Source organism: Pseudorca crassidens, chromosome 15, assembly GCF_039906515.1.
Source record: "Pseudorca crassidens isolate mPseCra1 chromosome 15, mPseCra1.hap1, whole genome shotgun sequence".
Taxonomy (NCBI): Eukaryota; Metazoa; Chordata; class Mammalia; order Artiodactyla; family Delphinidae; genus Pseudorca; species Pseudorca crassidens.
Window position 1 is genome coordinate 28,820,949 of NC_090310.1, and position 27,473 is coordinate 28,848,421.

The 27,473-nt window shown below is 48.8% G+C and overlaps 1 protein-coding gene across 5 annotated transcripts in view; it reads right to left on the reverse strand.

Moving 5' to 3' along the window:
• The window catches only part of SNX29 (sorting nexin 29), a 552,359-nt gene that overhangs the window by 176,729 nt on the left and 348,157 nt on the right, over positions 1-27,473 (reverse strand). For all 5 annotated transcript variants that reach the window (XM_067706614.1, XM_067706617.1, XM_067706618.1 and 2 more), the window contains 2 exons: positions 3,093-3,148; positions 4-85 (listed from right to left, as the gene is read on the reverse strand). In XM_067706614.1, the coding sequence (XP_067562715.1) occupies positions 4-85; positions 3,093-3,148 (138 nt within the window). The remainder of the gene's footprint in view (positions 1-3; positions 86-3,092; positions 3,149-27,473) is intronic.

A 27,473-nucleotide genomic window follows, 5' to 3' on the forward strand; every position in this document is an offset into this window, starting at 1 on the left:
TACCTGATACACGTGGAACGCATTGGCGGCCTTGCCCCGGAGAAACACTGACGGGATCCAGACGTTGATCAGCGCTCGGTTTGATCTGAACAAAAGAAAGATGCAGAGTGGTCATTTCAATTTGCCAGAAAAAGGGAGGAAGCTATTTTCTCCCCTAAGAGGCACACGATGTACGGCAACATCTATTACGCTTAACTGTAAGCTAAAGCATCAGCTTCCATCTCATTACCTGGTCCCCCAAGATTATCTTTCAGGGACTTAGTTTAAAAAATATATATTAAATTTATATATGCAGTTTGTATTCTGGAATGAGAAAGAGCTGCCCTTCAGTCCTTACTAACTGAGTGACCGTGGCCCATAGTTTATCTGAACCTCAGTTTGCTCATCTGAAGAGGGGCACGATCACCGGAAGCCCCCACGAGGCGGGGGAGGGTCAAGAGCACGCCCACAGGGCTTCTGGAGCGTGTGGAGGAGGCACGCTGCCTCCTCACCGTGCCCACTTTAGACCCTGAGCCCCACTTTAAGGTCAGGCTCCACGAAGAGCTCAGGAGACCAACACTCACGCGATGCAAGAGACAGCTCTTTGGGGTGGGGAGAGGGGACTCCAGGAAGCCAGGCACCAATAACCGCTCTTGCAACTTTTCCAAAAGCACTGTGTGTGGCTCGAATAGAGCAGAATCACTGGCTGAGCACAGACACTGCACGGCTCCGTGCTGTCACCTAGATTATCTCGGCTGATCCTCGCGGCTATTTGAGAGAACTTCAAGGGTTCTTTCAGTTATGTGACAGTCCCGCCTTGCGAGATGACTTGAACCTAACTCTGAGTCACTGGGCGCACACACCCACCACCACCACTCTTCCACCAGCTGGATCTACACCATGTGAAGCTGATAAGTTAACTGTCACTGAAACTTCCAGATCAATCATTAACAGCTCTCACAGCAGTGCTGTGCAATTCTGGAAGGGCTGGGAGGTCCTAGCCCCTGTTTCTGCTAGGAGTTGCTCCAGGGCTAAGCGCTTTTCCTGGAGCTCTCCTTATCTCTGAAGAGCAGCTCTTAAAAATTCGCCAGCCTCCTGTGCTTAGAACACAGTTTGACACACTGATGATGGAAGAGTCCATGACTCAACAGCCTCACAATCTCCACAGTAAAGAGCATGTCATTTTCACAAAGAAATGCTTCTCTCCTGAAGCAGCATTTCTTCTAAGCTTTGAGCCCAGGTGCTGACCGCCTTCATGGGGCAAAATACACCCTATTGATCACCTCCCCAGGGCTCCAAGTACAAGCTGCCATCCTGAGGCACCAAACTGATTTGGATATCTAATGACACCCCTCCTGGAAAGGTCCCCAAAACTGTACTAGTGACTAGAGTGCTCCCCTTTCATTTCTGTCGGGAGTGGGAGGGGTGTAGAAGTGTAACTGACACTCTGGTTTTCATTAACCTCCCAGGATTGGTGAGGGCTGGACCACCTCCCAGGGCTCCAGGAGGTCCCCCAGGTCCCCCCAAACATGCTCTCCCTTTCAGAGCACATAGCTCGCTGTATTAGAATTGATTGTCCTCTCTCTCCTAGACGCAGAAGTGTGAGTTAAGGGAATAAAATAATGATCCCGAGTATGGAAGACCAAATAAGCTGGAGGAGTCAAATCTACCAGGGCAGTTGGTATGAAGGGAGGGCCGGGGGAGGCTGGGGATGGAGCTGAGGTCAGCCAGGGCCTTCTCTGCAAGAGAAGAGGGAGAGGGAAATGGTGCTTCCCTCTGGCTCTAGTGGAGATGATCAACCTGCGGGGGAGGAGAAGAGATGAGGTGGCTGGACCCGGCAGAGGTTGCCTGAGAGCAGGGACCGTGGCTGATTCATCCCCTCCACCGATGACCTGGCACGACCCCTCCCCGCAGCAGGCACGTGACAAATTCTTGCTTTATGAATGAGTTCCTTGCGCCTCACGAGTGGCTCATCTCTGGGGTCCCCTCTGCGGCTTTCACCTCTCTCCCCAGCTGGTCCCCCCTTTCCCTCCGCCAGGCCACCATCCCATGATCCTCTTCACTATGTACTCCCCTCCACCCCGCCCCCCAAAGGCCCATGCGAAGCAAACTCGTCTTTGATTTTCATCCTTCACCTCTTAACTTCCACGACCCCCCTCACCAATCTAACAGGCACCTCCACCTCTACCGCCGCTACCAAGCACTGCGGGGCCTCTTGATCCCCTCCGTGCTTTTCAAAACCCCACTCTTGTGATCTGCGCCTTATGAATGAGGAAACTCAGGCTCAGAGAGGTTAAGTGGCTCGCCCAAGGTCACACCAGCATGAGTCCTGCAGTTAAGATTTCAACTTGGCTCAGCCTGGCTCTAACAAAATGCTCTTCCGATGCCCCGCCCTCTCTCCTGGGGAAGCTGAACCTTCCTCCACTCAGCACAACTAGGGAGGTTCTGCTTGTCCTTAACTCAGGACTCCCTCCTCTCTTCCCCAGCCCCAGGGGATTACAGGTCCAAAAAGTGAGGCAACTTGATCAGAAAGAGTCCGTCTGAAGACCAACTAAATTCCTTAGGGGTTAACAGCAGAGGCGCCAGACAGAATTCAATCCAATCAAAAATCAGACCAAGGTACTGAACCACTGTCATTTCCAATAGCCCAGGAGTTGCAAACTCAAAATTTGAACGGGAGACACCCAGACAGTGGAATGAGTGGAGTGGGCCACAGTCAGACAAAAGGGAGAAGTGGGGACTGCGGCAAGCTGGCAAGCACGCGCCCTGGATGGAAGAAGCAGCTGCTGCTCAGCTCTAGCGGATGGTGGCCTTGCTGGGATTTCTTCTTTTAAAGAAAATGGAGAAATTTAAATTTTCATGAGATACCTTCCAACTCTTAAATGTCAGCCAAAAAAAAAATTGTTTTTCAATACCCAAAGAGGGAGCTAAAAACACATCTGAAGGCCAGACGCAGGCTGCGGGCAAACAACTCCCCACCTCTACAATAACCAAATCCGTCACGCAGATTTCAGCAGCGCTTGCTGGGTTCCTCTATGGTCTCCTGGGACGCAAGCCAAGTAACAGAGTCTCGCTTCTAAAGGGCCCCTCATGAGCACATGCTGTGGACTTACGTTTCAAAATCCGACAAACTCTGGTCTTCGGATGTTTGACTCAAATCTCCAGGCACCTGCCATAGGGAGAGGGGGAAGGGGAGAGAGAAAATGCAGCATGGTTACCATGGTTTGCATAATCACAGGAAATTCTGCTTCTCAGTGACCCCTGAGCATTTCCTGTTCAGAATGAGGTGAAGAAGCAGTTACTGGAAAACAATAAGAGATCTTATGGAAGGATGGTTAAAGACGGAGTTACAGTAATAAAAATATGCCACCATGAAAGACCTCAATTACCTTCACAGAAAAAAAGGACTGTTAATCCTACTGAGATCATCATGGGTGTGTAAAAGCATGTAATTTTGGAGGTACAGAGGCCTAATTAGGAGCTGAGAGGCAAGGTATCAAATGTGCAAAGGCAAAAATACGCATCATCACGCACAGACACACGTGGTGTGTAAACACAAAGGGAAATGTCTGTCCCCCAAATGGCTCTATCCTTTCCCCTCACATGTGTGAGAAATTTAAGGCAGTCGAACATGACTTTCTCTTCTGACTCAGAAGGGCCCCATGAGAACAGGAAACTATAACGCCTGGTGGGATGGCAATTCTCATCCAGAGCAGACAGCGAATGGCCAGCACTTGTAGATGCTCAATAAATCGTGATGTTATCGGACCCTGGGAATGAGCTTCCTTTTGTAATAGGATCAAATTTGAACTGGAGATAACTTAAGACTGCGGATCAAAACTAAGAAGAACCAAGAGGGATAGAGAAAGGTGCGGGGTGACGAGGGAAAGTTTCACACTGTGCACCTGTCAGGGCATTCTCCTTATCCTCAACCTTCATCAATCGTGATAAGGATCTGGGGGGTGGGTAATGCCCCCTGACCTCCAGATGAGGGAACTGAGGATCACAGGGGCTGAACTCGTCCAAGGCCACACATGTAGGAAAGGGATACGAATCCAGGTCTGTCCAGGCTTTTCTGCAACAAACCCCTAGCAAACAGAGGAAAAGCCAGCTCAAGGGTGATAGGAGAAGGTAAGACTTGGCAAAGTCTTGCCTGTACAGAGGATAAGAAGACACTAGAAGGTAGTCCTTAGAGAAGGAGCAGGCTCCTTTTGGAGGCAGGAGGACGCAGTGGTTATGCAGCCTGGGCTCTGGGACCACACGGCTCAGGATCCAATCCTGAGCTCCTGTGTGGCCGCGAGCAAGTCACTTGACTTCTCTGCATCACACTGTCCTTGTCTGTAAAATGGGTATGTATAATACTAATACGCACAGGGTTGTTCTGAGAACAAGAGGAGTTGATACGTGTAGAGCATGTGGAACAGTGCCAGGCAGGTAGAAGGGTCTCCTTGACTGACCTGTGCGCTATAATAATATGACAACTATTGAGAAGCTGTCTGTTATTCTTGACACCATACACGAATCTGCCCACCACCTGGGGGTGTCTCACCCCATACATGGCAGCCCTGAGGGAGAATGGCCCAAGCTGAGCCCTTTCCAGGTCGCTGGAACTAAGCAATTCAATTGGGCTCCAGGCTGCAGCCTTTGTTAAGGAGCTGCTGTTGAGAGATTCTTTCAAGCCCAACAAGGAGAAACCCGCCTAACCGCTTGAGAGAACATCAGTTTCAAAAGATCAGGAACTCCCTGGGCTGGGGGTCGGGGTGGCCCTGCTGTTAGAGGGACTGTTATTTTCCTCTGGGCGGCTGTGGTGAGAGCTGGTACAACCTATCAGGGGAAGCCACGAGGCTGTGTGTACTGAGATCCCTAAAGACACCTACATCCTTTGACCCAGAAATCACAGTCCTCTGTTATCCAGAGGAAACAAAGACGCCAACCAAAAGGACCTAAAGGATCTAAAGGTCCAACTAGAGAGGAATGATTCAAGAAATTATGACATGTCCGTATGAGATGCCTGGTTTAGAAAGAAACGCGTTACACACACACACACGCTCATGAAGGTGCGAGCACAAAAATAATTCTGGAAAAGGATCTAAGAAAATAACAGTGGCTATCGTTGATAACAGATTATGAGTGGGACTGGGGAGAGAAATGATTCTTATTTTTCATTTGCTATCTTTCTGGAAGATTAAAAAAATTTATCCTTTGAGTGAATTGCTTTAAAAGAATTTAAATGTGCTTTTGAAGAATGAGATAGCATTCCACGTGCAGTTGTGAAAACACCTCCAAGATGGATCATCACGTGAAAGCAAAAGTGGGGTACAGACGGTGGGTCTATACACCACCTTGGGTGAGAAGACAGAGAATGAAGAATATCAGGTTGTATCTGTTTGTTCTTGCATCAAGAAGGTAGAGAAGTGAAGTTCAAGGCACCAATCAAAGGGGCACCAGCCTGTGGGCGCCAGGGGTGGGGGTGGGGGGGTGGGAGGAGGCTATTTAGTCAACACTCTTTTGTATAGTTCTGAGTTTCGAAATAATCTAATGCTAACAATTAAAAATGTAAATTAGAATGCATTATCCCACCAAAAGAGTGCTTTTGATAAATTTCTAATGGCAGAGAAAAAAAAGCTCCTGGTCTCTGTTTAATAAAAAGCCACTATGGGGAATTCCTGGCGGTCCAGTGGTTAGGGCTCGGCGCTCTCACTGCCGAGGGCCTGGGTTCAATCCCTGGTCGGGGAACTAGGATCCTGCAAAAGCCACAGGACACGACCAAAAAAAATTTAAAAGAAAAACAAAGCTGCCACGGACTGCAAATACCTAGTGCGAGTCTTGAATATAACTCATAATGACTGTGGATCAACATTAGCATGAAAGAGATCCGAAAGACAGCGGGGTATCAGAGAGAGGGGAGCCAGATGGATTTGTAGCATGGATCTGAACTTCCCTGTACTTTCTACAATGAAGATGCATTAATCGTGTAAATACTAACAGATACATATTATATTGTATACATACACATATATAATATATACCTACATTAATTATATACATAATATATTAAGTGTGTATCGCATTACTGCGGAAAGTGAATAAGATAGTCTTTCCAGTCCTCCCCCGCAGGATGGGAGAGGCTGTGCCCTCAGGTCCTCTATTCATGGGGGATGGACGAGGGCTAAGGCTCGCTCTGAAGCGGCCCCTTCCAGACACCAGCCTCCCCTCAGCGCTTCCACGTGGAACCCAGTGCCTTCTCTGGCGGGGCTGCAGGGTGACTCTGCACCTCTTTTCCTCTGAGCTTTCCCTCAGCACCTGAGCCTGGGGAGGGTTCTTCGGCACGACGTGAGGATCAGGTAAGCAGATCGGAGGAAGGACCCACAGACTGTGAAGGCACGAGCGGCATCATTACACTGCCTTTAAATGCAGGCTCTTCTCAGACGGGATGTGAACAGAGCTTGGACCCGGGGAACCTCATTCACAAGAAGCAAGGTTCTGACTGTCTGCCCCACCAGGCTGAGGGGAAGGGTGACCAGAAGCAAAAGATAAGGTGAGGTTTTTAAGGACAGATGTCACTCTACAATGATATTAACAAAGAACTTCTGAAAATAATCAATTTTTAAAAGAAAGTTTCTTCCTGACAGATAAATTTCCCTTCAGGGATGTTTATTTGTAGGGGGACCCTCTTGGACAATGGATGTTAAGTATCTGGGAGTTGTTAAATCCTCCCAACTCAAGAGTTTTTCTTTTTTAAAAAAATTTTTCCTTTTTAAAAAAATTTTTTTCTTTTTAAAATTTTATTTTTATTTATTTATTTATTTTTATTTTTGGCTGCATTGGCTCTTTGGTGCTGTGTGCGGGCTTTTCTCTAGTTGCAGCAAGCAGGGGCTACTCTTTGTTGCGGTGCGCAGGCTTCTCATTGCGGTGGCTTCTCTTGTTGCAGAGCACGGGCTCTAGGCACACGGGCTTCAGTAGTTGTGGCACGCGGGCTCAGTAGTTGTGGCTTGCAGGCTCTAGAGCGCAGGCTCAATAGTTGTGGCTCAGGGCTTAACTGCTCCACGGCATGTGGTATCTTTCTGGACAAGGGCTCAAACCCGTTTCCCTTGCACTGGTAGGCAGATTCTTAACCACTGTGCCACCCGGGAAGCCCCCAGGAGTTTTTCTTCTGATTATTGGCATTATTGGCATCAGCAAGCCAGGAGACATTTATGTGTCTGCCTGGGTTCAGGGAGGCTGGCTGGAAAAAGAGTCCATGAACTTTCTGACCTTGGTGGAATAGATCTTAAAAATCAGGCCAGGCTCTACAGCAACTGCAGTATGATAATTGATGGCCAAGCTTATTAAACATCTTAACATGCTCTCTTTTCATTCTGTCTACCCAGATTGGAGCTAGATAGCATCTGGGGTTTACAGTAAGCATCCAGAAAGCTGATTTGACTTCATATCCTGGCAGTGAAAGGCTTGTGGGGTAGAGATTTTGTAAGAAAAATCAACTTTCTATTGATGCTGGCCACAAACATCCCTCGTGCCTTCCTGAAGCCCTGGGAAGTCCTGGAGGACACATCTCTGCCATGGAGGCTTCTTTTTGATTCCCTCCAACATGGAGCACAAGTAAGTGTGGTTGTCCTCATTTGCTTCTCCCTGTCCCTGCAGAGAAGGCGGCTCATCATCTGGCCTGTGGTCTGGGGGTTTGGGGGTCAGTATGTGAGTGCAGAGGAAGGCAGAGCCCATGGCTGGAGAAACAGAGCAGCCAGGATTTCTGGGTCTTTCTGTAGCAAACACCCCAGGCGCTGCATACACAAGGATGTGGAGGGACAGGCGAGACCCACCATCAGAATCCTTTTCCATCTCTGGGTATACAAGTCAGCCTCCACTGATCATGAAAGAAGTCACATGGCTCTCTGAAGGTCCTGCTAGAAAGCAACAAAGATGGAGGGCAGAGGGGGCCAACGTGCGCTGAACATCTTCTATGCGCGCCAATGTATTTGCACATTATTAATCCTCAAATAAATACAGTGAAGGATGTATTATCGCAAGTCACGCTTCCCTCCTTTCTTCCCCCAGCCTCTTTGCATGGCTGGCTCTTTTCACATCTTTTCAGATTCAGCTAAAAGATGACGTCCTATGAGATACCTTCCCTGATCACCAGAAATACGCAGATTCCACACTGCCACCCTCTACCATTCCCGGTGCTCAGGCTGCAATTACTCCACACCCTGTATTGGTCCCTCCCTGCGAGCCTGGGGACAGCAGCTTGCACGAAAGGTCATTCACACACGCCCTGGCATGTTGTGGGCACTGACTGAGCACTTGTGACTGAGCAAACAAGCGAATGATGAGGGAAGCTCCATTTCCACGCAAGTGTCAATCAAGTTTTAAACTGCTCTGGAGCAAATTCGAAATCATCATGCATGAGAAGGATGAGTTAGTTTGGAGATAAGAGGAACCAAAGGAAGAGAACCAGATTCCTTGTCTTCTAATTACAGGGCTCTCGGATTCACTGCTCAAAAGACAAGGCAAAAAGGCGGACAATACAGGACAACAAATCTTTGCCCCAGTCATGAAAAAACACCCATAATTTATGTTTTCCAGTCACTTTCTCGCACATCCCTCTTTTCACATAGCCTTCCCTTCAGCAATTAGCTCTCACTTTGCACTGCCAGAAACGACAGCTATTTCCCACCCGACCAACACCTTGCTTTCTCTTCTCACTTTTTAAGAAGGAACAACATGTGAACTGCACGGCTCTGTCTCCAGCTTGGTCGCGGGCCAGAGGACGAACAGGCTCAGGGCTGCTGCTGCGAACACAAAGCAGGCCTGGGCTTTCCTCCCCTCAGGGAGGCTGCTGCCAGGTCTGCGCCACTTTCAGGGCTGTGTGTTATCTGTTAATTTGTTCTTTGTTTTACAAATATACAATTAGAGGCATCAGCTGAGGCCCGAGACTCTCTACTGGGAGTAAAGAACTGGCAAATAAGAGCTTTAAAGAGTCTTTAATTCAATCCTCTGAGTAGCCCTGGAAGCTTGCATGAAGGCAGGCTAGCACACTTCTGTGAATTAGTTTTCGATGTGTCTGTTTTTCCCAAAAAGACTCTGAGGGTCTCGGGAACAATATTCTCAGAGCCCCAGATGGTATCAGGCACATACTGATTGCTCAGAGCATGTTCCCCATGGATGGATAGATGTACAGATGAACAGACAGACAGATGGGGGACGGGATGGTTGGAGGAGGGCAGGGATGAGAAGGGAGGGGGCGTGAGACAATTATCTAATTTACTAAGAATGGACATCTAGTTTCCTTCCAAGCAATTAAGATGCATGGACAACATACGTACAAAGGGCTTGCTAACTGGCAGTTACTCTCATTTTTCAGGGAAAGAGTTCAAGGATGTTGGACAGAATAGAACAGGCGTTTGGGGCCCAGCAGTCCCCACGCACGAGTGAAGGGCCAGCTGCTCCACCACAGATGCACACACCGTTACTCAGACACTTAGTCTGCAAATCTGTACTAGGCTCCTCTTATGGGCCACTCTGGGTACCAGAGAGGCAGCAGGGAGCAGGGGAGATGAAGGCTGGGGGCCCATGGAGCACACAATCCATCCAGGGAGACAGTCTAGAAATAACCGATAGCACAATTACAGTGTGAAAAGTCCATGGAGAAGAATCAAGGTAACTAAGGTGTCTGGGAAGGCAATTCGGGAAAGAGGTTTGGAGGGACCGGCGCTGGAGCTGAGGCCTGAGGGAGGACGGCGTGGCTCTGGTCTTTGCTCAGGTAGAGGGAAGCCTCCAGAAGGATTTAAGCAAGGGAGAGACTGGGCAAGTCCCCATTTGAAAAGTCACTCTGGGCAGCAGGCAAGAGGGAACAGCCAGGAGGCTGCTGAGCGAACGTGCACACCCATACACACACACACACACTCATACGCACAAGCACACATCCACATGCACACAAACCCATATGCACACACCCCCATACGCACACACACACCCATAGGCACACACCCCCACATGCACACACACACACATGCACACACACACCCATACGCACACACCCATACACACACACGTGCAGATGCCATCTCAACTTGGCACACCAGATCATTTGCCAACGTCTGCCCATTGCCTTTTCAGCATCAGATTTTTTTAAGCCTCACCTGTAAAGAACGTACAAATCCACAAATGTCTCCAGTTTCTCTAGGCTTAATTACTAATAGAAAGCTATTCTTCAGTTATGAATTCTCAGCCAATCTCTAGCGAAAGACTTAGGCCTCTTAAGAAGGAGCTGAGAGCATTCGACTCATCTAAACCCTCTCCTGCTACACATGAGGACACCCAGGGCTGAGGAGTGGCTGGGTGCCCCCCCCCTGCAGGTTTTTCTGGCCCCGCACCACAGCGGGGGTCATGCCTGCTCCTGACAGATCTCCAAAGTTTCTAGTAGGTGCTGCAAGGGCTTAGTGGCCAGAGCCTCCCCTCCCCCAATGCCCTTCTTCAGCAAGAGCAGCTTCTAGGGACTTCCCGGGCTGCCCAGTGGTTAAGACTCTGCACTTCCACTGCTGGGGGCGCAGGTTCGATCCCTGGCTGGGGAACTAAGATCCTGCACGCCACGCAGCCAGAAAAAAAAAGAGCAGCTTCTATTATACTTTGACTCATTTCCCACATCGAGTTTCCAAGGCAGAGCTCCTTTTAAAGAAAAGGGTACACAAGCATGATTTGCTTAAGAAGAAAGAAGTTTAGAAAACACTCAACAAACTGCATCATTTCACCTTTAACTCCCATTGAACAGCCAGAGAAATGGAGGCACAGAGCAACCAGAAGATGCCAAGGAGAAGCAGAATGGTGCAAACTCTAGAATCCAAAACTGCTCTCACCAGGATTGCAGTGTAAGTGGACAGTGAATGTAGGATTTCCTTAAATACACAGCAAACACAACTGAAACTGTCACTTAGAAATTAGCCAGGGACCACCAAGCAGCACTTAACAGCATTAAGATGTGTCAAGGAGGTTTAAGCGGCAGGTCTGCGGAGTTCATTACTGCAGACAGGAGCGGATCTGAGTCGATCTGGTGATGCGCTGGAGACACTAGGCTGGAAGGACAACAGAAGGCCCTCTCCAGGCCTGTTACCCCAAATGCTGTCTTCCTGCAAACAGAACAGCCCTCATGAGCTCGCACAGGCAGTTGTGCTGCTGGGGGAAAGCCTCCAGGGCACAGGGGGGGCTTGTTCATTTTTACATTCCTGGTCCCCAAACCCAGTACCTCCCCAGAACCAAAATCAACAGTTGGCACAAATTGTTGTTTGTGCCAAATCCAGCCTGCGTTTGTAAATAAATTTTCATTGGAACACAGTGACGCTGGTATGACATGTGTGTATCACCTATGGCTGCTGTCACACTCGATCCCCAAAGTTCAGTCCGTGTGACAGAGATAGTACAACCCACAGCACCTAAAATATTTACTCTCTGGGCATTTACGGAAAAAGTTGGCCAATTTCTGCTGTCATTGATGGCTGAACAGATGTAGAAAAATCAGCAGTAAATTCAAGGAAACACTTCCTTCTTCTCGGTGGGGAGGAACAAATGTTTGAGCTCCACAGCTTCGTGAAACGACTTTCAGTACTTGAGAGTAAAGAGAGGCCCCAGATCTGGATGGAGGGAGAGGGATAAGAAATGACATTTAAGGATCCAGGCCCTTATTTACATTCATTTACATCATCCTCACAGCAACCTTTTAACATGAGGATTTCGTGTCCCATGTTCTACAAGAGGCTCAGAGAGGCTCTGCGATGTGCCCATGCACACAGCAAGAATTCAAACCCAAGTGTGACTGAAATCGGAGCTGTGCTCTTTTTACTACACCTGCCGCCTCCCCGCAAAGAAACAAGGGTGCAAAACGAGAATCCAGGCTAATCCCTGAAGGAAGGAATCTGTTCCTTGTAACGGGAAATGAAGACACTCGGGCAGTCAGAGCATGTATACACCTGGGCTCCCTGCGGCTACTGACACGTCTGGACTGTATTTCTGCCATTACAAGTGTGATGATTACATAAGCAGATGAGCAGGCACTGCCGACTTGCAGATAAAAGCAAAATGACTCTGGAATGTTTCCTCCTAGGGTTCTTTCTGGTGATTTAATTTCTACCCCTTCCAAATAAGAGAGGCACACCCTAGAGGCTGCTTCAGGTGCGTGAGGTGGGTTGGAGGGGTGAGTTTCTCAGGAAGTTCTTTAGTGAATCCCTTTGGCTGCCCAGGTCCTCGGGAAACACGCAGGGAGGGTCTGGTGTCTAAACGTCAGGGAGACCTGGGCTTTGCCAGTTACTAACCGTGAAACCTATGCCCCAGTTTCCTCTTCTGTAAAGCGGGGCCAGCACTCACCCACCCCAACCTCTGCAGCGTCCTGTTTATAAGCTGCCCAGCAGGCTGCCTGTGCGGTTACAGTACATTGTCCTCAGCTGCCATTTCTTACCTTCCCTGTCACCTCCCTGCGGGAAGAGGACAAAACAAGAAGGGGAACTCGGGCCAGCTCCAGACTTTAGCAATCTTGCCTTCAGCTCGGGTGTTTTTTTAAAAGTCAGAGCCCATTTCCCACTACTGAGAATTCACCATGTCTCCTGATCTGTCTCCGGGGCAGCACAGGGCCTCCCACCACCTGCGCCGAGCAGAGCAGCACCGGCCCCAGCAGCAAGAACGTGCACTAGAGCAGGCTGTCCGCGTCCTCCTCAGCCCAGCATTTCTAGCCCCGTCCAGCTGTGCCACAAGGAGCAAAGAGAACTGATGTAGTCCAGTGTCCCTCCCAGTCGGGGCTAAGGCACTGAAAACCGAACGGCCAACTTGGTTTCCACACATCGGCAACAGAAACCTAGATGCTACTCTCTTTTATTGGATCTGTCCACTCTGCTGGAACAGAAAGCTTCCTGTTTTATTTCTGACCCTTCAACTCCCCTCTTATTAAGACTGAGCTTGTATTTCCACATGTCTGTGAATATGGCCCAGGCTGAAACCACACCTGTGAGTTTTCCCTTCCCTGTACTTTCAAGATTTCGATTCTTTTGGTAAGCAAACCACTTTTTTTGATTGACGTTTTGCCAAGAGGGCCAGCGTTAGCGGCAGTGCCCTGGCTGCTCTGCAGGGCATCACCCTGGAGGCCGCGGGTTGGGGGACGCGGTGGAGAGCAGAGCAGCGAGAGCGCAGGGCACGGACGCCAGAGCCCAGCGCCTGGGGGTCCTCTTTCCAGTGCTGTAAGCCTGGCAAGTGGCTCGACCTCTCTGCCTCTATTTCCTTCACTGTAGAATAAATACAGCAATTCCACCTCCCTCGCAGGGTTGTCCTGACAAAGAAGTGAGACAGTTGATGTCAAGTGCAGGCAAGAGTGCCCGGGAGCCGGGGTCCAAGTGCAGCCCTGGCTGCATCACCCAGCGCAGCCCAGCACAAGAAGGCCCAGTGGGAGTCCTCGCAAGGCCAAGTACACTGGGCTGGGCGTGGAGGCGGATCTTACGCTTCTAGAAGGTCTGAGCGCCTCTCACTCAGCACACCCACAGCGGCTCAGGGGCTGGCGAGGCTTGGGTCTGGGCTGCTGGGTCTCCCGTCAGTCCTGGAGAACACGGTCCATCTGGCTGCCTCACTTCCCAGCACGATGGATACCATCTGTGTCCTCTACATGAGAAAGCCCAGAAAGGTGACTTTGAAAAGTCACCCAGGGGCATCTCATCTTGTCTTTTTTGTCCATCTAGACCTATTATCACCATTTGTCAACACAGCAGTCAGCCAAAGCACATGGCTTTTCCTTCGTTTGCGTGTTTGCTCCTGAGGTTTGGGGCAGCTGGAGACCATGCTGGGAGGGGACCACAGGCCACTGGGCACAGCTCCCATGCACGTCACTCAGCAGGGAGAGGGGCTTCTGGGGCCAAGCTGGGTGAGAGCCCAGGGCTCTGCCCTCCTCCCACCCACCCCAGCCCCTGTGTCCTCTTCTCAGAGGCCTGGAGCCCCGTGGGACACAGCTTGAAACCCATCACCCTGGAGAAAACCTCCAGTTCCCTGAGGAGGACAATCCCCAAGCACAACCTCCAGGAGCTCTGGATTCACTCCTGCCACCGGCCATGTCCACTCCAGGTTCCTTCCTCACCCAATTCCCCAGACTTGTGCCTTTCAAGGTTGGCATCTTTCAAACCCTACAAGGCTGAGGTGCTGCACTCAGCAAAGCCTTCAGAACCTGACGTTCCTCTTTTACAAAGAGAGCTGAAGGCTGCCCCGTGGTGTCCCCACGGCACTTTGTACGTGTGGCTGTTACGGCCCCTCCCACGTGCACGGAGATCACTGGTTTACTCCCTACTTCCCTAGACACCTGCAAGCTGACCGGGCACCAGGCTGTGCTTTCACCCACCTCAGACACCCAGGACCTACCATGGGGCCTGGCAACAGGGTAATAATCCGTGATGACATCCATCTTTCTACCCTAACAGAAAGGTCTGGAAGGATAAGCACCAAACTCATCAGGATGGTGGTCTCTGGGGACGGGAATGGAACTGAGGGTGATTGACAAAGAGATTTTAACATAATGTCTGAATATTTACATTCAGAATGTATTCATGTAATACATGTGCCTTCCAAAACATTTTTTAAAAATAATAGCAGCTGTAGGGGCTTCCCTGGTGGCGCAGTGGTTGAGAGTCCGCCTGCTGATGCAGGGGACACGGGTTCGTGCCCCGGTCCGGGAAGATCCCACATGCCACGGAGCGGCTGGGCCCGTGAGCCATGGCCGCTGAGCCTGCGTGTCCGGAGCCTGTGCTCCGCAAGGGGAGAGGCTGCAACAGTAAGAGGCCCGCGTACCGCAAAAAATAAATAAATAAAAAATAAAAATAAAAAATAATAGCAGCTGTAATGACTTGAATGGTGGCCCCCCGCAAGTGGTATGTCCATGTCTTAAGGCCCAGGACCGGTAAATGTGACTTTATTTGGAAAAACAATTTTGCAGATGTAACGAGGTTAAAGATCACGAGATGAGATCATCCTGGATTATCTGGGTGGGCCCTAAAACCCAATGAGACACACAGAGAGAAGCAGGAGAAGGCCGTGTGAAGACAGAGGCAGAGATTGGAATGAGGTGGCCACAAGCCAAGGAATGCTCAGGCCCGCGAGAAGCTAGAAGAGGCAGGAAGGCTCTTCCCCTGGAATCTCCAGGTAACACCTGGCCCTGCCGGTGTTCACACTCCGATTTCAGACTTCTGGCCTCCACAACCGTGAGGGAATAAATGTGTGTTGTTTTAAGCCCCCAGGCTGGTGGTGACTTGTTACATTTATTGATCTTGTGCCAGGTGCCAGGCCCTGGGTTATACATTTTAAATGCGTCATTACCCTGAGGGGTTGATACTATTATCATCCTCATTTTCTAGATGAGGAAACAGATACTCAGAGAGTTGACTTAACCTGCTCAAGGGCACAGGGCTGTAAGTGCCAGAGCCAGGAGTGGACTCAGGTGTGGCGTCGAGAGTCCACTCTGGGCTGTAACACGCAGTGGAAGAACACGGCTTCGGGATTCGACAGGTCTAGGCTTGCACGCTTACTGTGCCATCCCAGCCGAGGCCCCCGACCTCTCCCAGCCTCACTCTCCTAAGGTATAAAGCAGGCAAGTAATACTTCCCTGCTAGGCCTATTATGCATTAAGTGAAATAATGCCAACAGAGTCTGCTGTACTGTATCCCAGGGCCGGGCCCAGAGAAGGCACTCAGCTAGCATCTCCTGAAGCCGTGAATAAGGTCGGGTCAGGGTGCTACTCACAGGCAGGGACGGTCATGTCAGAGGCCGGGGGTAGGAAACGGCTGGAAGACATGATCTTCCATGAGGAACGTGCTGACTACAGGTGCAAACTATTTCCTACATTCACTCACCCAACCCGATCCACTATGCTATCGGCTCTCGGAAACACCAGATGGGTGGGAGGATGGATGGATGAGTCCATCTATTCCACAGAACAGCTCGGGCAGTTGGTCAGCCTTAGGGGTTCCGCTGTGCGAGAGTAAAAGGTGATGGCATTGATGGCAGAGCGGGAGAAAGAATTCTTCAAGCTGAGCTCCTGTCCTCAAACACTAAAAAGGCCCATTCCTGAACCAGCACCCAGACGAGTTGCTGTGGGATGTTCAGCGATGAACACCAGCAGTAACTCCAAAACAGCACCTTCCAGAAATACTCACATGTCAAAGTTAGCAGCCCTGCCACACACACACACCAGCGCCTCCCAAACCAGCTGAACAACGGCCTCATCATGGCCGGGCGGCCGCCACTTGCTGCCACTGCTGACTTAGGAAGCGGACCACCAACACCCTCAGTTAGAGCCCCAGACCCCTCCCCGCAGAGATCAGACACGACAAGCAGTCCTGCCACGGAGAAATCTGGCTCATTTTCGATCTGTCTTTTATCAACAAGCAATAAATAATGAAGTTCTGCTCATCAAAGATGCCAGGGACGGTGCAATTTAACATCTGTTTTATAATTACATCTCCCAAAGTGCGACGTGTCCCCAATCCCCTTTGAAATTGATGACTTCCCAAGAAGATGTTTTTGGAACCGAGTCAAAGCAGCGAGAATACAGTCCTAGACCCACAGCCTGGTCCCTGCTCTGTTTCTAACATGCCGAGTGGCAGCAGGCAAGCCATTTCCCTGCTCTGAGCTTCCATTTCCTCCCCAAGGAAAGGAAAAGGAAGGATAAAGGGTGGATTGTGGCTCTTTGCTGCCCGGCATCCACTCCCCTCCTGGGAAATCACCCCACCATGAGATTTGTGCGGAACAAACCCTACCCAGCCTTGATCCAAGGGTGAGCACCAAATAACACAGATCAGTCGGCATATCCCATCCTTGTGGCCACAGTGACTGGTTCAAGCTGGTTCAATCAGAGTGAAGCCTGGGGATTTTGCCGGCTACGGTGGACAGTCTCGTTCTTTCTCTTGATGATTACTGAGAAGATGGGACCACGGCTCATCCGGCTCTGAACTTTTCAGTTGCCTAATGTAACAAATTCCTTGTTCTGCTGATGCCACTTTGGCTTGGGTCCTCTGTTTCTGCCACGGAAAGCATCCTAACTGATACAGAAACGATGATCCCTTCCAGGTCTGGCATTTATTTTATTTTATTCCATGTTTTCCTAGGAAGGTCAAGCCCTCAAAAGAAAAACCCAAAGGAAAGCCTTCAATCCCTGCTGCCGAGGAGAGACTGGAGCTCCTTCAGGACACGGGCCATGTCAATCTTGTCTCTGATCTCCAGTTCAAAGCACAGTACGTGGAACTCGGGAAACTGAGAAACTCAACACACGTGGAGTGAATGGATACATCAATCAGATGGAGGTCTGCAAACTGTGGGCCCCTAGATAAGCTTTACTTCTCTAATGAGCAGTGCCATCAGAGCCACCATAACTATCACCAGTATCACGGTTCAGTGAGTGCTACCCAGGTGCCAGGCACCAAAAGCTCTGCAGAGATTATCTGACTGAGGTCCCATCACCACCCTAGGAGGCAAGTAAGCTGCCGCCTCTGAAAGTCACCAGGGCCAGTCACAAATAACTCTGCTCCTTCTAGGTGCCTGGTAGGACTGTGTGTCCTCACTTACCTGCAGTGACCTGTGTCCAGGGGACTTGCTTTGCCAATGAAATAAGAGAAAAGTGATGTGTCTCATATCCAGGTGGAAGATAGAGTGTGTGCTCGGCCAGGCTGTTTTGTCCCCCTACCACAGCCTGGGTCTGGGTGTGAGAATGATGACAAGATGCAGCAGAGGGCCAGCAAACCGGTGAAGGACATGCAACATGGATGAGACAGAAACCATTGTTTTCTATAATGGCATTTTGGAGTTCTTTGTTACTGCAGCATAACCCAGCCCACCCTAATATACCACACCCCATTTTACAGACGGGAAAACTGAGGCTCAAAGAGGTGAAGGGCCTTGTGCCAAACCATGCTGTTAACTGAAGCAGAGAGGCACGTGTAGGCCTGGAGAACACAGACTTGGCCATTGTTGGTCAAGTTCTGAGGAGTTGTGATCCACCCCCACCCCGCAACCAGGTGACTTAGGGCTTTCACTGCCAGCCTTGCCCACACACTCTTGGTTGGAAACCCCGGGCACTAGGAAAACAGAGGTGTTGGTTCCTCTGTACCTCAGAAACCAAGAGTCCACCCTGAAACAGCAAAACTGACAAATACCAAGTTCCCCAAAGCCTAAGACATGTGAAAGTAGAGACATGTAAGAATATATACAATTCAGTATAATAATACAAAAAGCATGGAGGAGAGCGATGAAAGAAATAAAATAGAACCACTATGGAAGACCAGACCAGAGAACGTCAGTATGCACAAAGTCCTGCCATAGAATTTCCAGATCATAAATTTCTATACAATCATTTCTCTATAATCAAAAAGCAGCACTAATTTTGACTCAAATACCTCTTGACCAAAGAGTGAAACAAAACTAGCTACAAGATTCACTGTGTCCACAAAACAAACAAACAAACAACAAACACTGAATGCTGAGAGGAAGACAGCTTCTCCTGGCGTTAGGACCTGCGAGAACGCCCTCCCATGGGTGCCCCTCAAGGTGACAGGGATGTGACTTAGTGGGTGTCTTCAGCGTAGTCCCATGCTAGGCAGCCTCCTAACATACGGGCCGGTGGCCCCCGTCCTGGTATTCGTGCCCTGTGTCATCCCTTTCCCTGAGGGTGGGTGGGCCCTACTGACTCACTTCTAACCAACAGATGAAGGCAGAAGCGATGGGAAACCAGTTCCGAGGTTATAAAAGACCGCGACTTCCATCTTGCTGGTCTCTCTCATGTTTTCCTGGCTCGCTCACTGCAGTGAAGCAAGTGGCTATGATGAACCAGGGTGGTGAGAGACGGCCTCCAGCCAACAGCCCAGGAGGAACTAAGGCCCTCAGTCTAAGAGCCCCTGAGAAACTGAGTCCTGCCAACAAGCACACGGGTGAGTATGGAAACAGACCCTTCCCCCATCAGGCCTGAGATGTCTGTGGCCTGGACCCAGAGAAAGAACCAACTAAACCACATGGATTCCTGAAACCATAAGATCGTAAGTGTTGCTATTTCAAAACGTTGTTTCTGCCTCTACGTTTTGGGACAATTTGTTATGCAGAAACAGACAACTAGCACAGTTCCTAAACAAGTATAATGATGAGTTTTGTTCACTGTTTCTGGGTTACCCCTTCATGAATCGGTGGCATACTGCCCAATCCGTCCCAGTGATGCTACGGGAACCAAAATAAGGGGACCTAAAACTTTGATCCTGTGATAAAGCAAAGAGAAGTACTTCCCACACATCAGCCCATCACGAGGCACCGTCGTGACGTTTGCCACATTTGTGTACTACCTGCACTACTGTTTATTAATGTTATTTTTTAAATCAACTCACCTTTTTTAGTTATAAAATTTACTCAAAAGGAAATCACTCTAGCAAACAGAAAACCAACTACACTTGCTATATAGAGAAGGCAAACTGAATCCAATGAAACCAAAACTCTATTAAATTCTAGGTGCCAGTGGTTCTCAATACCATCTGCGTTAGAATCACCCAAGGCAATGAGGGGGGTGCACCGACCCCACTGCAGAGATTCTCCTCCTGCTGAGCTGGGGTCTAGATACCCGAGAATAGATACTCGTAGCGTATGGGCTCTGGCGAGGGCCTGGATGCCATCATCTCAGCTCAGCTCACGTGAGTGTCTCCTCCACCACACTACTGACCAGGAGGGCCCAGGGAACAGTCCATTCTCTGCATCACTGGTGCCCAGGTCAGCCCCCGACACATGGAGGATGCTACTGTGTGTGCAGTGAATAAATAAACGAGGTATCATCCTGGATCCTGGGGATGGGCAAGATCGGACCGCTGTCCAGGGGTAGAAGTGATATGCCTGATGGGGGCCCGGAGCAGAGGGGGCAAGCCTCCTCCAGCCAGCCCTCGCTCTTCCATCAACAGTTTCCCCAGTTAGGACAACACAAATTCTCTCTGTGACTGATGGATAATTTCATACTCAAATTGGAAACGCTTAAACTGAGACATCACGAAAATCGGGGTGGGAGACATGATAGTCCCCTGAACATGACAGCAAATAAAAAATGAAAACAGCAATGTTGATCATCTCATGACATATAAATCCATGGTCCCTTGTAGGTGTAGGGAACTGGCATAGAATGTTTTGCTTCAGTCAAATTCATCAAGTATTTTTCTTTAATAAATTTATTTATTTTATTTATTTATTTTTGGCTGTGTTGGGTCTTCATTGCTGCACGCAGGCTTTCTCTAGTTGCGGCGAGCGGGGGCTACTCTTTGTTGCGGTACACGGGCATCTCATTGTGGTGGCTTCTCTTGTTGTGGAGCACGGGCTCTAGACGTGTGGGCTTCAGTAGCTTTGGCACGCAGGCTCAGTAGTTGTGGCGCACGGGCTTAGTTGCTCCGTGGCATGTGGGACCTTCCCAGACCAGGGCTCGAACCCGTGTCCCCTGCACTAGCAGGCGGATTCTTAACCACTGCACCACCAGGGAAGCCCCAACAAGTATTTTCTGACCATCCATAGTCAGGATGCTATGGTGGGAAGTAAGAACTAATATTCATTCATTCATGCCACAAATATTTAATACTCTTTACCAGGTACTGGGGACACAGTCAAGTATACAACAGACAAAGGGAGACAGCAAATCAACAGCTCTATGCCAAGCAGTGATAAATGCCATGAAGAAAAATAAAGCAGGGGGTGGAGGTGCTATTTTATTCAAGGTTATGATAAGCTGATATTTGGCCCCTACTTTGGGTGATTTACAGGTATTATCTCATTTAATTCAAACCTCATACAACTCTCTCTTGTGGGCATCACCCCATTTAGGGATGGGGACATGAAGACTCCAAAAGTTAAGACCTACCAGCTCCACGCTTACTAGTCCTAAGGACTTGGGGACATTATCTTACCTGTGCCTTAGTTTCCTTATCTCTAAAATGGAATCAGTAATATCTACCTCATGGGCTTGCTACTACATGTAAAACACTTGGGGAAAGATTTGGTATATAAAAAGCCTGGGAGCAGCTTCCTGTTGAAGGTAGGAGTGTAAATGTCACTCCCACTTTTAAGGACTTCATTATCTGATGGAGAAGCCAAAGGATACACCCATGAAGCTAGTGGACGACAATATCCACGAACGCACCATATTGATTTACACCACCCGTCCCCCCGCCTGATAGGCCCATCTTCCCGACCAAGTTCTACTCATCCTTCAAAACCCAAGTCAAACCTTTCCTCTCTGAAGCCTTCCAGGACAATCCCAGCAGTTAATTAACCCAACACTGTGCCACCATTACACCTGATTGTACATAATTCTCTTATTTGTTTGTTACTTCAGTCATTCAACAAATACATATCAAGAGCCTGCCCTCTGCCAGCCCCTCCTCATACTCCACTGCAACTACGTGGTAACATGTCTCTGTGTGTCCTCCACTGGATAACAAACTTCTGTCCAGTGGCAGAAAAAAATCAACTGGGTCTAAGTCCACAGAACAAATTCATTAATAAGTAAACAAAGGACAACATAAGAAAAGTAGACAAAATGGGTGGTTCAGAGGGGGAAAAGGATTACAGGAATTCAGAAGAAGTTAAAAATAAAAACAACTCAGTACTGACCAGGCCACTGAGGGCTTTAGAATGAGCTAGATTTTGAAGGGTGGGGAAGATCTGTAAGGGTGGGAAGAAAGAAGGCAACACATACCCAAACTCTTAGAGTAAGGATCTCTGGGAGAGGGACACTTGTATTTTATACTCTCTTCAGTTGTATAGTACTTCATTTCTTTCAAAAATAGATTCTTATATTATTTGTGTAATTTAATAAAAAAAAATTTAAAGCATGTCTTCTGAAAGACAAAAGGCAGAGAAGCAAGGCAATGCAAGTAGAAGGGCACGAGCAAAGGTGAGGGGCAGGGCTCCGTGGCCCAAGAGCGAGAGGCAAGGACAAGGCCAGAGTCAGGTCCTGCTGCAGCACCTGCCAGATTCTTTCTAAAACAAGGCTAATACTATATATAAAATAGATAAACAACAAGGACCTACTACACAGCACAGGGAACCCTACTCAATACCCTGTAATAACCTACAATGGAAAAGAATCTGAAAAAGAATATATACAACTGAATCACATTGCTGTACACCTGAAACTAACACAACACTGTAAATCAACTCTACTTCAATAGAAAAAAAAAAAAGGCCCAAAAAAGATCTGCATGTACGGAGGCACTGGGAGCCACAGCTGGCTGTGAGTCTCACTGTAACAGGGGAAGGAGGTGATTCTCATTGGAGACACATGCTCTCATGCTGGCAAAGGCCATGACACCCTGGGACAGAAAAAAAAAAATCTGAGTGGACACAAGGTTTTTCTGACTTTATCAAAAGCCTTGTCAAAGTCAGATCTCAAACGCCTGGCTGGCAACATCCATCACATCTCAAAACACGGCCACCCACTTCGGTGTGGATGAGGCCCAGAGGTTCTGTGTATCTGGGAGAACACAGCTTGAACCCTGGTCAGCAAAATCCTTTTCCTCAGAAACAGGAGCAGAAGCTCTGCAGACCCCACAGGCAATTCCAAGATGGTACCCGTCCCTCAGGAAGGGTTTCGTTTTCAAAAGAACAGGCAGCCAGTGGTTTGGCTCGGTTTCCCAGAAAAGACGACAACAGATCTAGGCACAATTGGCTCTGGATCCCACAAACCAGCGGACCAGGGAATCAACCTCCATGACACATACAGTAAAAACAGCATTTATTTCCACGGGAAGATTACATAAATCCACTTCAAGGAGATTGGGAACGCTTCCAGAACAAACCGTAAGATCCCTCTGATGCCCAGATGCCACTCTCCACTTCGGCAGCCCCAAGTTAATGATGGACCAGGAGAGAAAAAAGAAGAGATGAGCCTTTTTTTAAAAAAATATTATAAAAAATAGGAAGAAATCTTTAAAAAAAAATATGTGAGTCACATGCAATTGGTGGGGGAGGAGGACTAATCAGATGGGAACTCTATTATCCTGGAGAAAGATATTTATTAAGAAATAAGCACATAAAATATATTTAGAGGGTTTATACAAGTATAATCACGTGGCTATTACGTATCCTTGGAAATACAGTGTGTGTTAATTTAGCAGAAATAGAATCAATTAAATTAGGATTTAGATGGACATGTCTTAGTCAGTAGGATTGACAAGGCACAGTGGAGACAGGATGGAAGAGGCTGGACAGTCTACATTTTGAGGATGACAAAAATGACATGAGTCAAGGACAGCACCACAGTCTGACAGCACGGGACAGAGGTCCAAGCCCAGGCCACATGGCTGCTTGACCCTCAAGAACAGCTTTTCCAGCCCAACAACATAAGACTGAAACACCTACATGCCAATAAAATACACAGAGGTTAGGAGCCAAGCAACCCAAAGTCTTGAGGTTGAACCCGCAGGAGCGGGGAGGGTAGAGTCTGGGAGCAGCTTCCATAGAAGGCAAAGAGTGGATCAGGGCTACCATATTAAATAAAGAAAAGTAGGCCTTGTTTGCACCTATAATAGGTGGGTGTCGGTCACGAGCTCAGGATTTCAATTCATCCGACTCCGAGTTCCTGGGTCGGGTGAAAACAAAAGAAGAAAGAGTGAGCTGCTGTCAGGAAGGACGCGGTGGTTAAAGAAGGGGAGCACAGGGCCTGGGAGCCCCGAGAGCTCCCTGACTGTCGCTGCCTGTCATTTTTCCTGCTGGTGGGGCCGTGAGCAGCGAACTTAAGCCGAGTGATCACATGGCCACGTGAGCAAGCAGGCAAAAAGGGGAGCAAGAGTTGCTTTGTAAACCTGGCTTCTATCTCTTCAGGGTCGGTGGCAGGAAAGGTCTCTGAGTTATCTCCGCGCCAAGTCACAATGCAGTCAAACCAGAGAGACGCGAGTCAGGCAAAACATATTCTGCTCTTGACCTTCTCAGGGGCGGAGCCCATGTCCTCCACAACCCTGCAGCATGCCCCACACTCTGTGTAAAAACAGCCTCACAAAACACGAGTGACGGACAGGCAGCAAATGCCTCCCTGAACCCACAGCTGAAGTCATTAGGGAGCCCGATGTGCACATGTCCTGATGACTCTGTACCTTGCCAGTGCTTCCTACTTGCATCAGTAAGGGATCAGCCTTGTGGCAAAGCTTGCACGCGCTGCATTTGTCAATTGACACAAAACTCTGATCTTACTGGAAATGTAATTTCAAAGTTCCACACCCGTAAGCCTTGGGTAGCCAGGCTCTGTCTACCCAAATGCTAAACTGTAGCCCCTCAGGGCTCCCCAAAGGAACCCAACTACCCACAGCCATGAGTGAACCAGGCATAAACCAGGGGCAAGACCTGGGCACATGGGGGCAGACAGACCTGTGAGTCCAGCATGAATGCCGAGGGGCGTGGGATCAGGTGGGCAATTTGCCCATTGACAGAAAAGGGTGACTGGACTCAAAGAGGGGCTTTTATTCTCTGGCACTGAGCTGTTTAAAGTGGGTTCTGCAAGCATCTTTCCGGATGATTTTGTAACAAAAACTAATATTTCTGACTTAAGCCTCTATGTGAGACATATTTTTAGCAGCCTCTCTTAAATGGCACTTTTAAAAATAATCTCCTTCAAGACGGTAGACGATTAGAACACGGATGTCCAAGTGCCGAATTAAAAAGCCTCTTATAATTTGGAATGCGCTGTTGAGAGCTGCTGTGGGGCCGCAGACAATTTGGTACTTGATCATTAGACATTCGGAAGTGCCACCGGCTGGAAAATATATTTCTTTTGAGCTCTGGACTTAAATAGCACCAGCCCTCAAATGAGATCCCTCCCTCGGAAGGTTTTAAAGATACCAAGAAAGTCCCAGGAAGCATTTTATTTCAAAGTAGGACCTTATCACAAAACTTGAGACGAGCTTTGTCCATGTCTCACCCCTGAGATTTAAATTCCTCGTCTTTCTCTCCCACCAGCTCAGTCATTTCAATAACGGAGGGAAGGTGGCCCATGGAAACACCATGCAGCTTGCAGCGAGGATTAATGGGAAGTCTCTGGCATCCAGCAGCCTCCAGGACAGCACCTTTCTGGATGATCAGATACTGTGGTTAACAGTGTTTCCATAGCATACTGCAGATGCGTGGCCCGACTCAGACAGCATCTGCTCCCTGAGTGACTGTGTGCCAGCCTCCGAGAAGAGGAAAATAAACACGGCCCCTGTCCCAGGGTGGCTATCTAGCCACAGGTTAAAAAAAGAAAATTCAACATAAAGTGGTAATACAGAGTGACAGATGCTGGGGCACGAAGGGCCACTGAAACAGATTAAGGGCCAGGCAGGAGCTCAGGAGGGATGCAAGCAAGAAGGGAGAGGCTGCAAAGACTTCCGTGGAAGCTGATTCTACTGTAAGTCACTTCAGGGAGCCCGAAATGGAAAGGATTTGCAGTTTTTCAAGGCAATTGCAACGAACAGCATCGTCATCATGCCACAGAGCAATGTAAATGTCTATGAAACTAGAGACAATGGGAAGGGAAGGGGGAGGGGAGAGACAGAGCCTGAGACAGTGGCAAATACAGACTCAGAACCGGGGAGAGACAGACAGACAGAGGCAGAGAAACCAACACGCACACAGGGGGTGAAAGAGAGAGACAGGGAAAGACAGGCAGAGGCAGACCAAGAAAGAAAGGAGCAGAGAGTGAGAAACGAAGAGGAGCAGGGAGAGAGAGACACAAAGAGACAGAAGAAGAAACAAAGAGATTAAAAAACAGAGACAGCAACAGAGAGCATAGAGAATCCAAGAGAACCGCACAGTCCGCTGTCTGGGAGCCAGTGTGGAGGAGGCCCAAAGTGCCTGAGACCCTGGCCAGCTGGGGAGTCAGTAGAACGCCAGTGGGACCCAAGACTGAACGCCTGGCCGGCCACTCACCCCGGGTAGAGCGGGTGCAGGCCCAGTGCGCCCCACGGCCAGGCAATGCCACCTCCTCCCCTCCGGGCCCTGTGAAGCCCAGGCCAGGGCAGGTTCGCGGGACAACCCGCGCTGCCGGGACCTCCCTGCAGCTGGCGTGTGGGGTAAAGAACATGATACGTAACTCGGCCCTAACTTTCTTAAAGGCATCCCTTGAAAAATATCTTAGAAAAGATGGTCCCTGGGGAAATAATGCCTACAAAGCATGTCGGATCTCCCCTTCATGGACGGCCATGGGGCAACCTGGCAGAAAGTGCTACAGCAAAGAAGCCTACTGACCATCCTTTTTCAAGATGATTTATCACAGCACCCCCTCCTTTTTTATATGCACCACCTGCCTGCACCCTTTGAATTATTATTCTACACTTCCGAAACTCTGTCTTCTCCAGATTCCAAATTTCCAAAGAGCCTGTCTGATATCAAGATTAAGTGATCAGTAAGAAAAAAAAAAAAAAGAAAACCAACCAACTTTGATGTACAAAGCGAGAGGGGGAGACAAGGAAGGGGGAGATGCAGTCAGGGAGTGGAATGTGCGAGAGCTTCACCAAAGAGGGATCTGAATCTTTAAAATCCCCAGGAGAGTTGTGCTTGGAGCACAACAGACACTAAATTTTGCTTGAAATGAAAAAAGGAAAGAACACCGAAGAGTAAACAGCATGGTGTTGAAGAATGAGATGGTCCTGGATCTGCAATCTGGTGCAACTGCGGAGCTGTGTGCCTCACGGTGAGTCCTGAGACCTCTCTGTGCCTCGGTTTGCTAAGCTGAAAAATGGACCTTATTAGGTCCATTATATACTATACAGGGTTGTTCTGAGGGGAAAGGATAAAAATGCACGCCAACACCAAGCACATAGTACATGGCCCTCACCAAACAGACAAGGGAGGGGACAGGTGAGAGACTGGTGACAGGAGGACAAACCTACAGGGCTGGTGCTTTGAATCAGGGAAGCGATTCTACAGACCTCAAGCCACACCAGGCAGGGTGTCTTTTCTGCTTAAGTGGAGGTGACCCACTTAAACAGTACTTAGGACAAAGAAATAGAGACCCACAGAAGGGGCAGGAGAGAGAGGAATCCAACTTCAATTACATAAAGTGAGACCAAGTTTGCTTCCCCTGTGGGAACAAACTTGCACTTAATGAGTTGTTTTGCCTTCAGCTTTCCCTGTGCTGTGACTGTAATTGACCTCTACATCCCGTCATCTTACAAGGTTCTATTTCTCTGCCTCCATTTATTATTCAAAATAGGAGCTGTTCTCCCAGAGAACTTTCAGGGCTGTAATCAAATCCTGCTAAAAGGTAAAAACAAAAACAAAAACAAAAAACTACAGCATTCATTCACATGTTATACTGGGGGCAGGGGGTGTATAACGAGGAGAGAGTCCTAAAAATACTTCCATTCAAAAAAAGAAAAGGAAAAAATTCAACCCTTAATCCTTAAAATAAGAATTTAACCCTTCTCCTTAAAATAAGTGACTTCTTACAAGTCTATAATATCATGAAAAGGTAACACTGAGAAGAAACCGTGTCCCTGCACCTATCT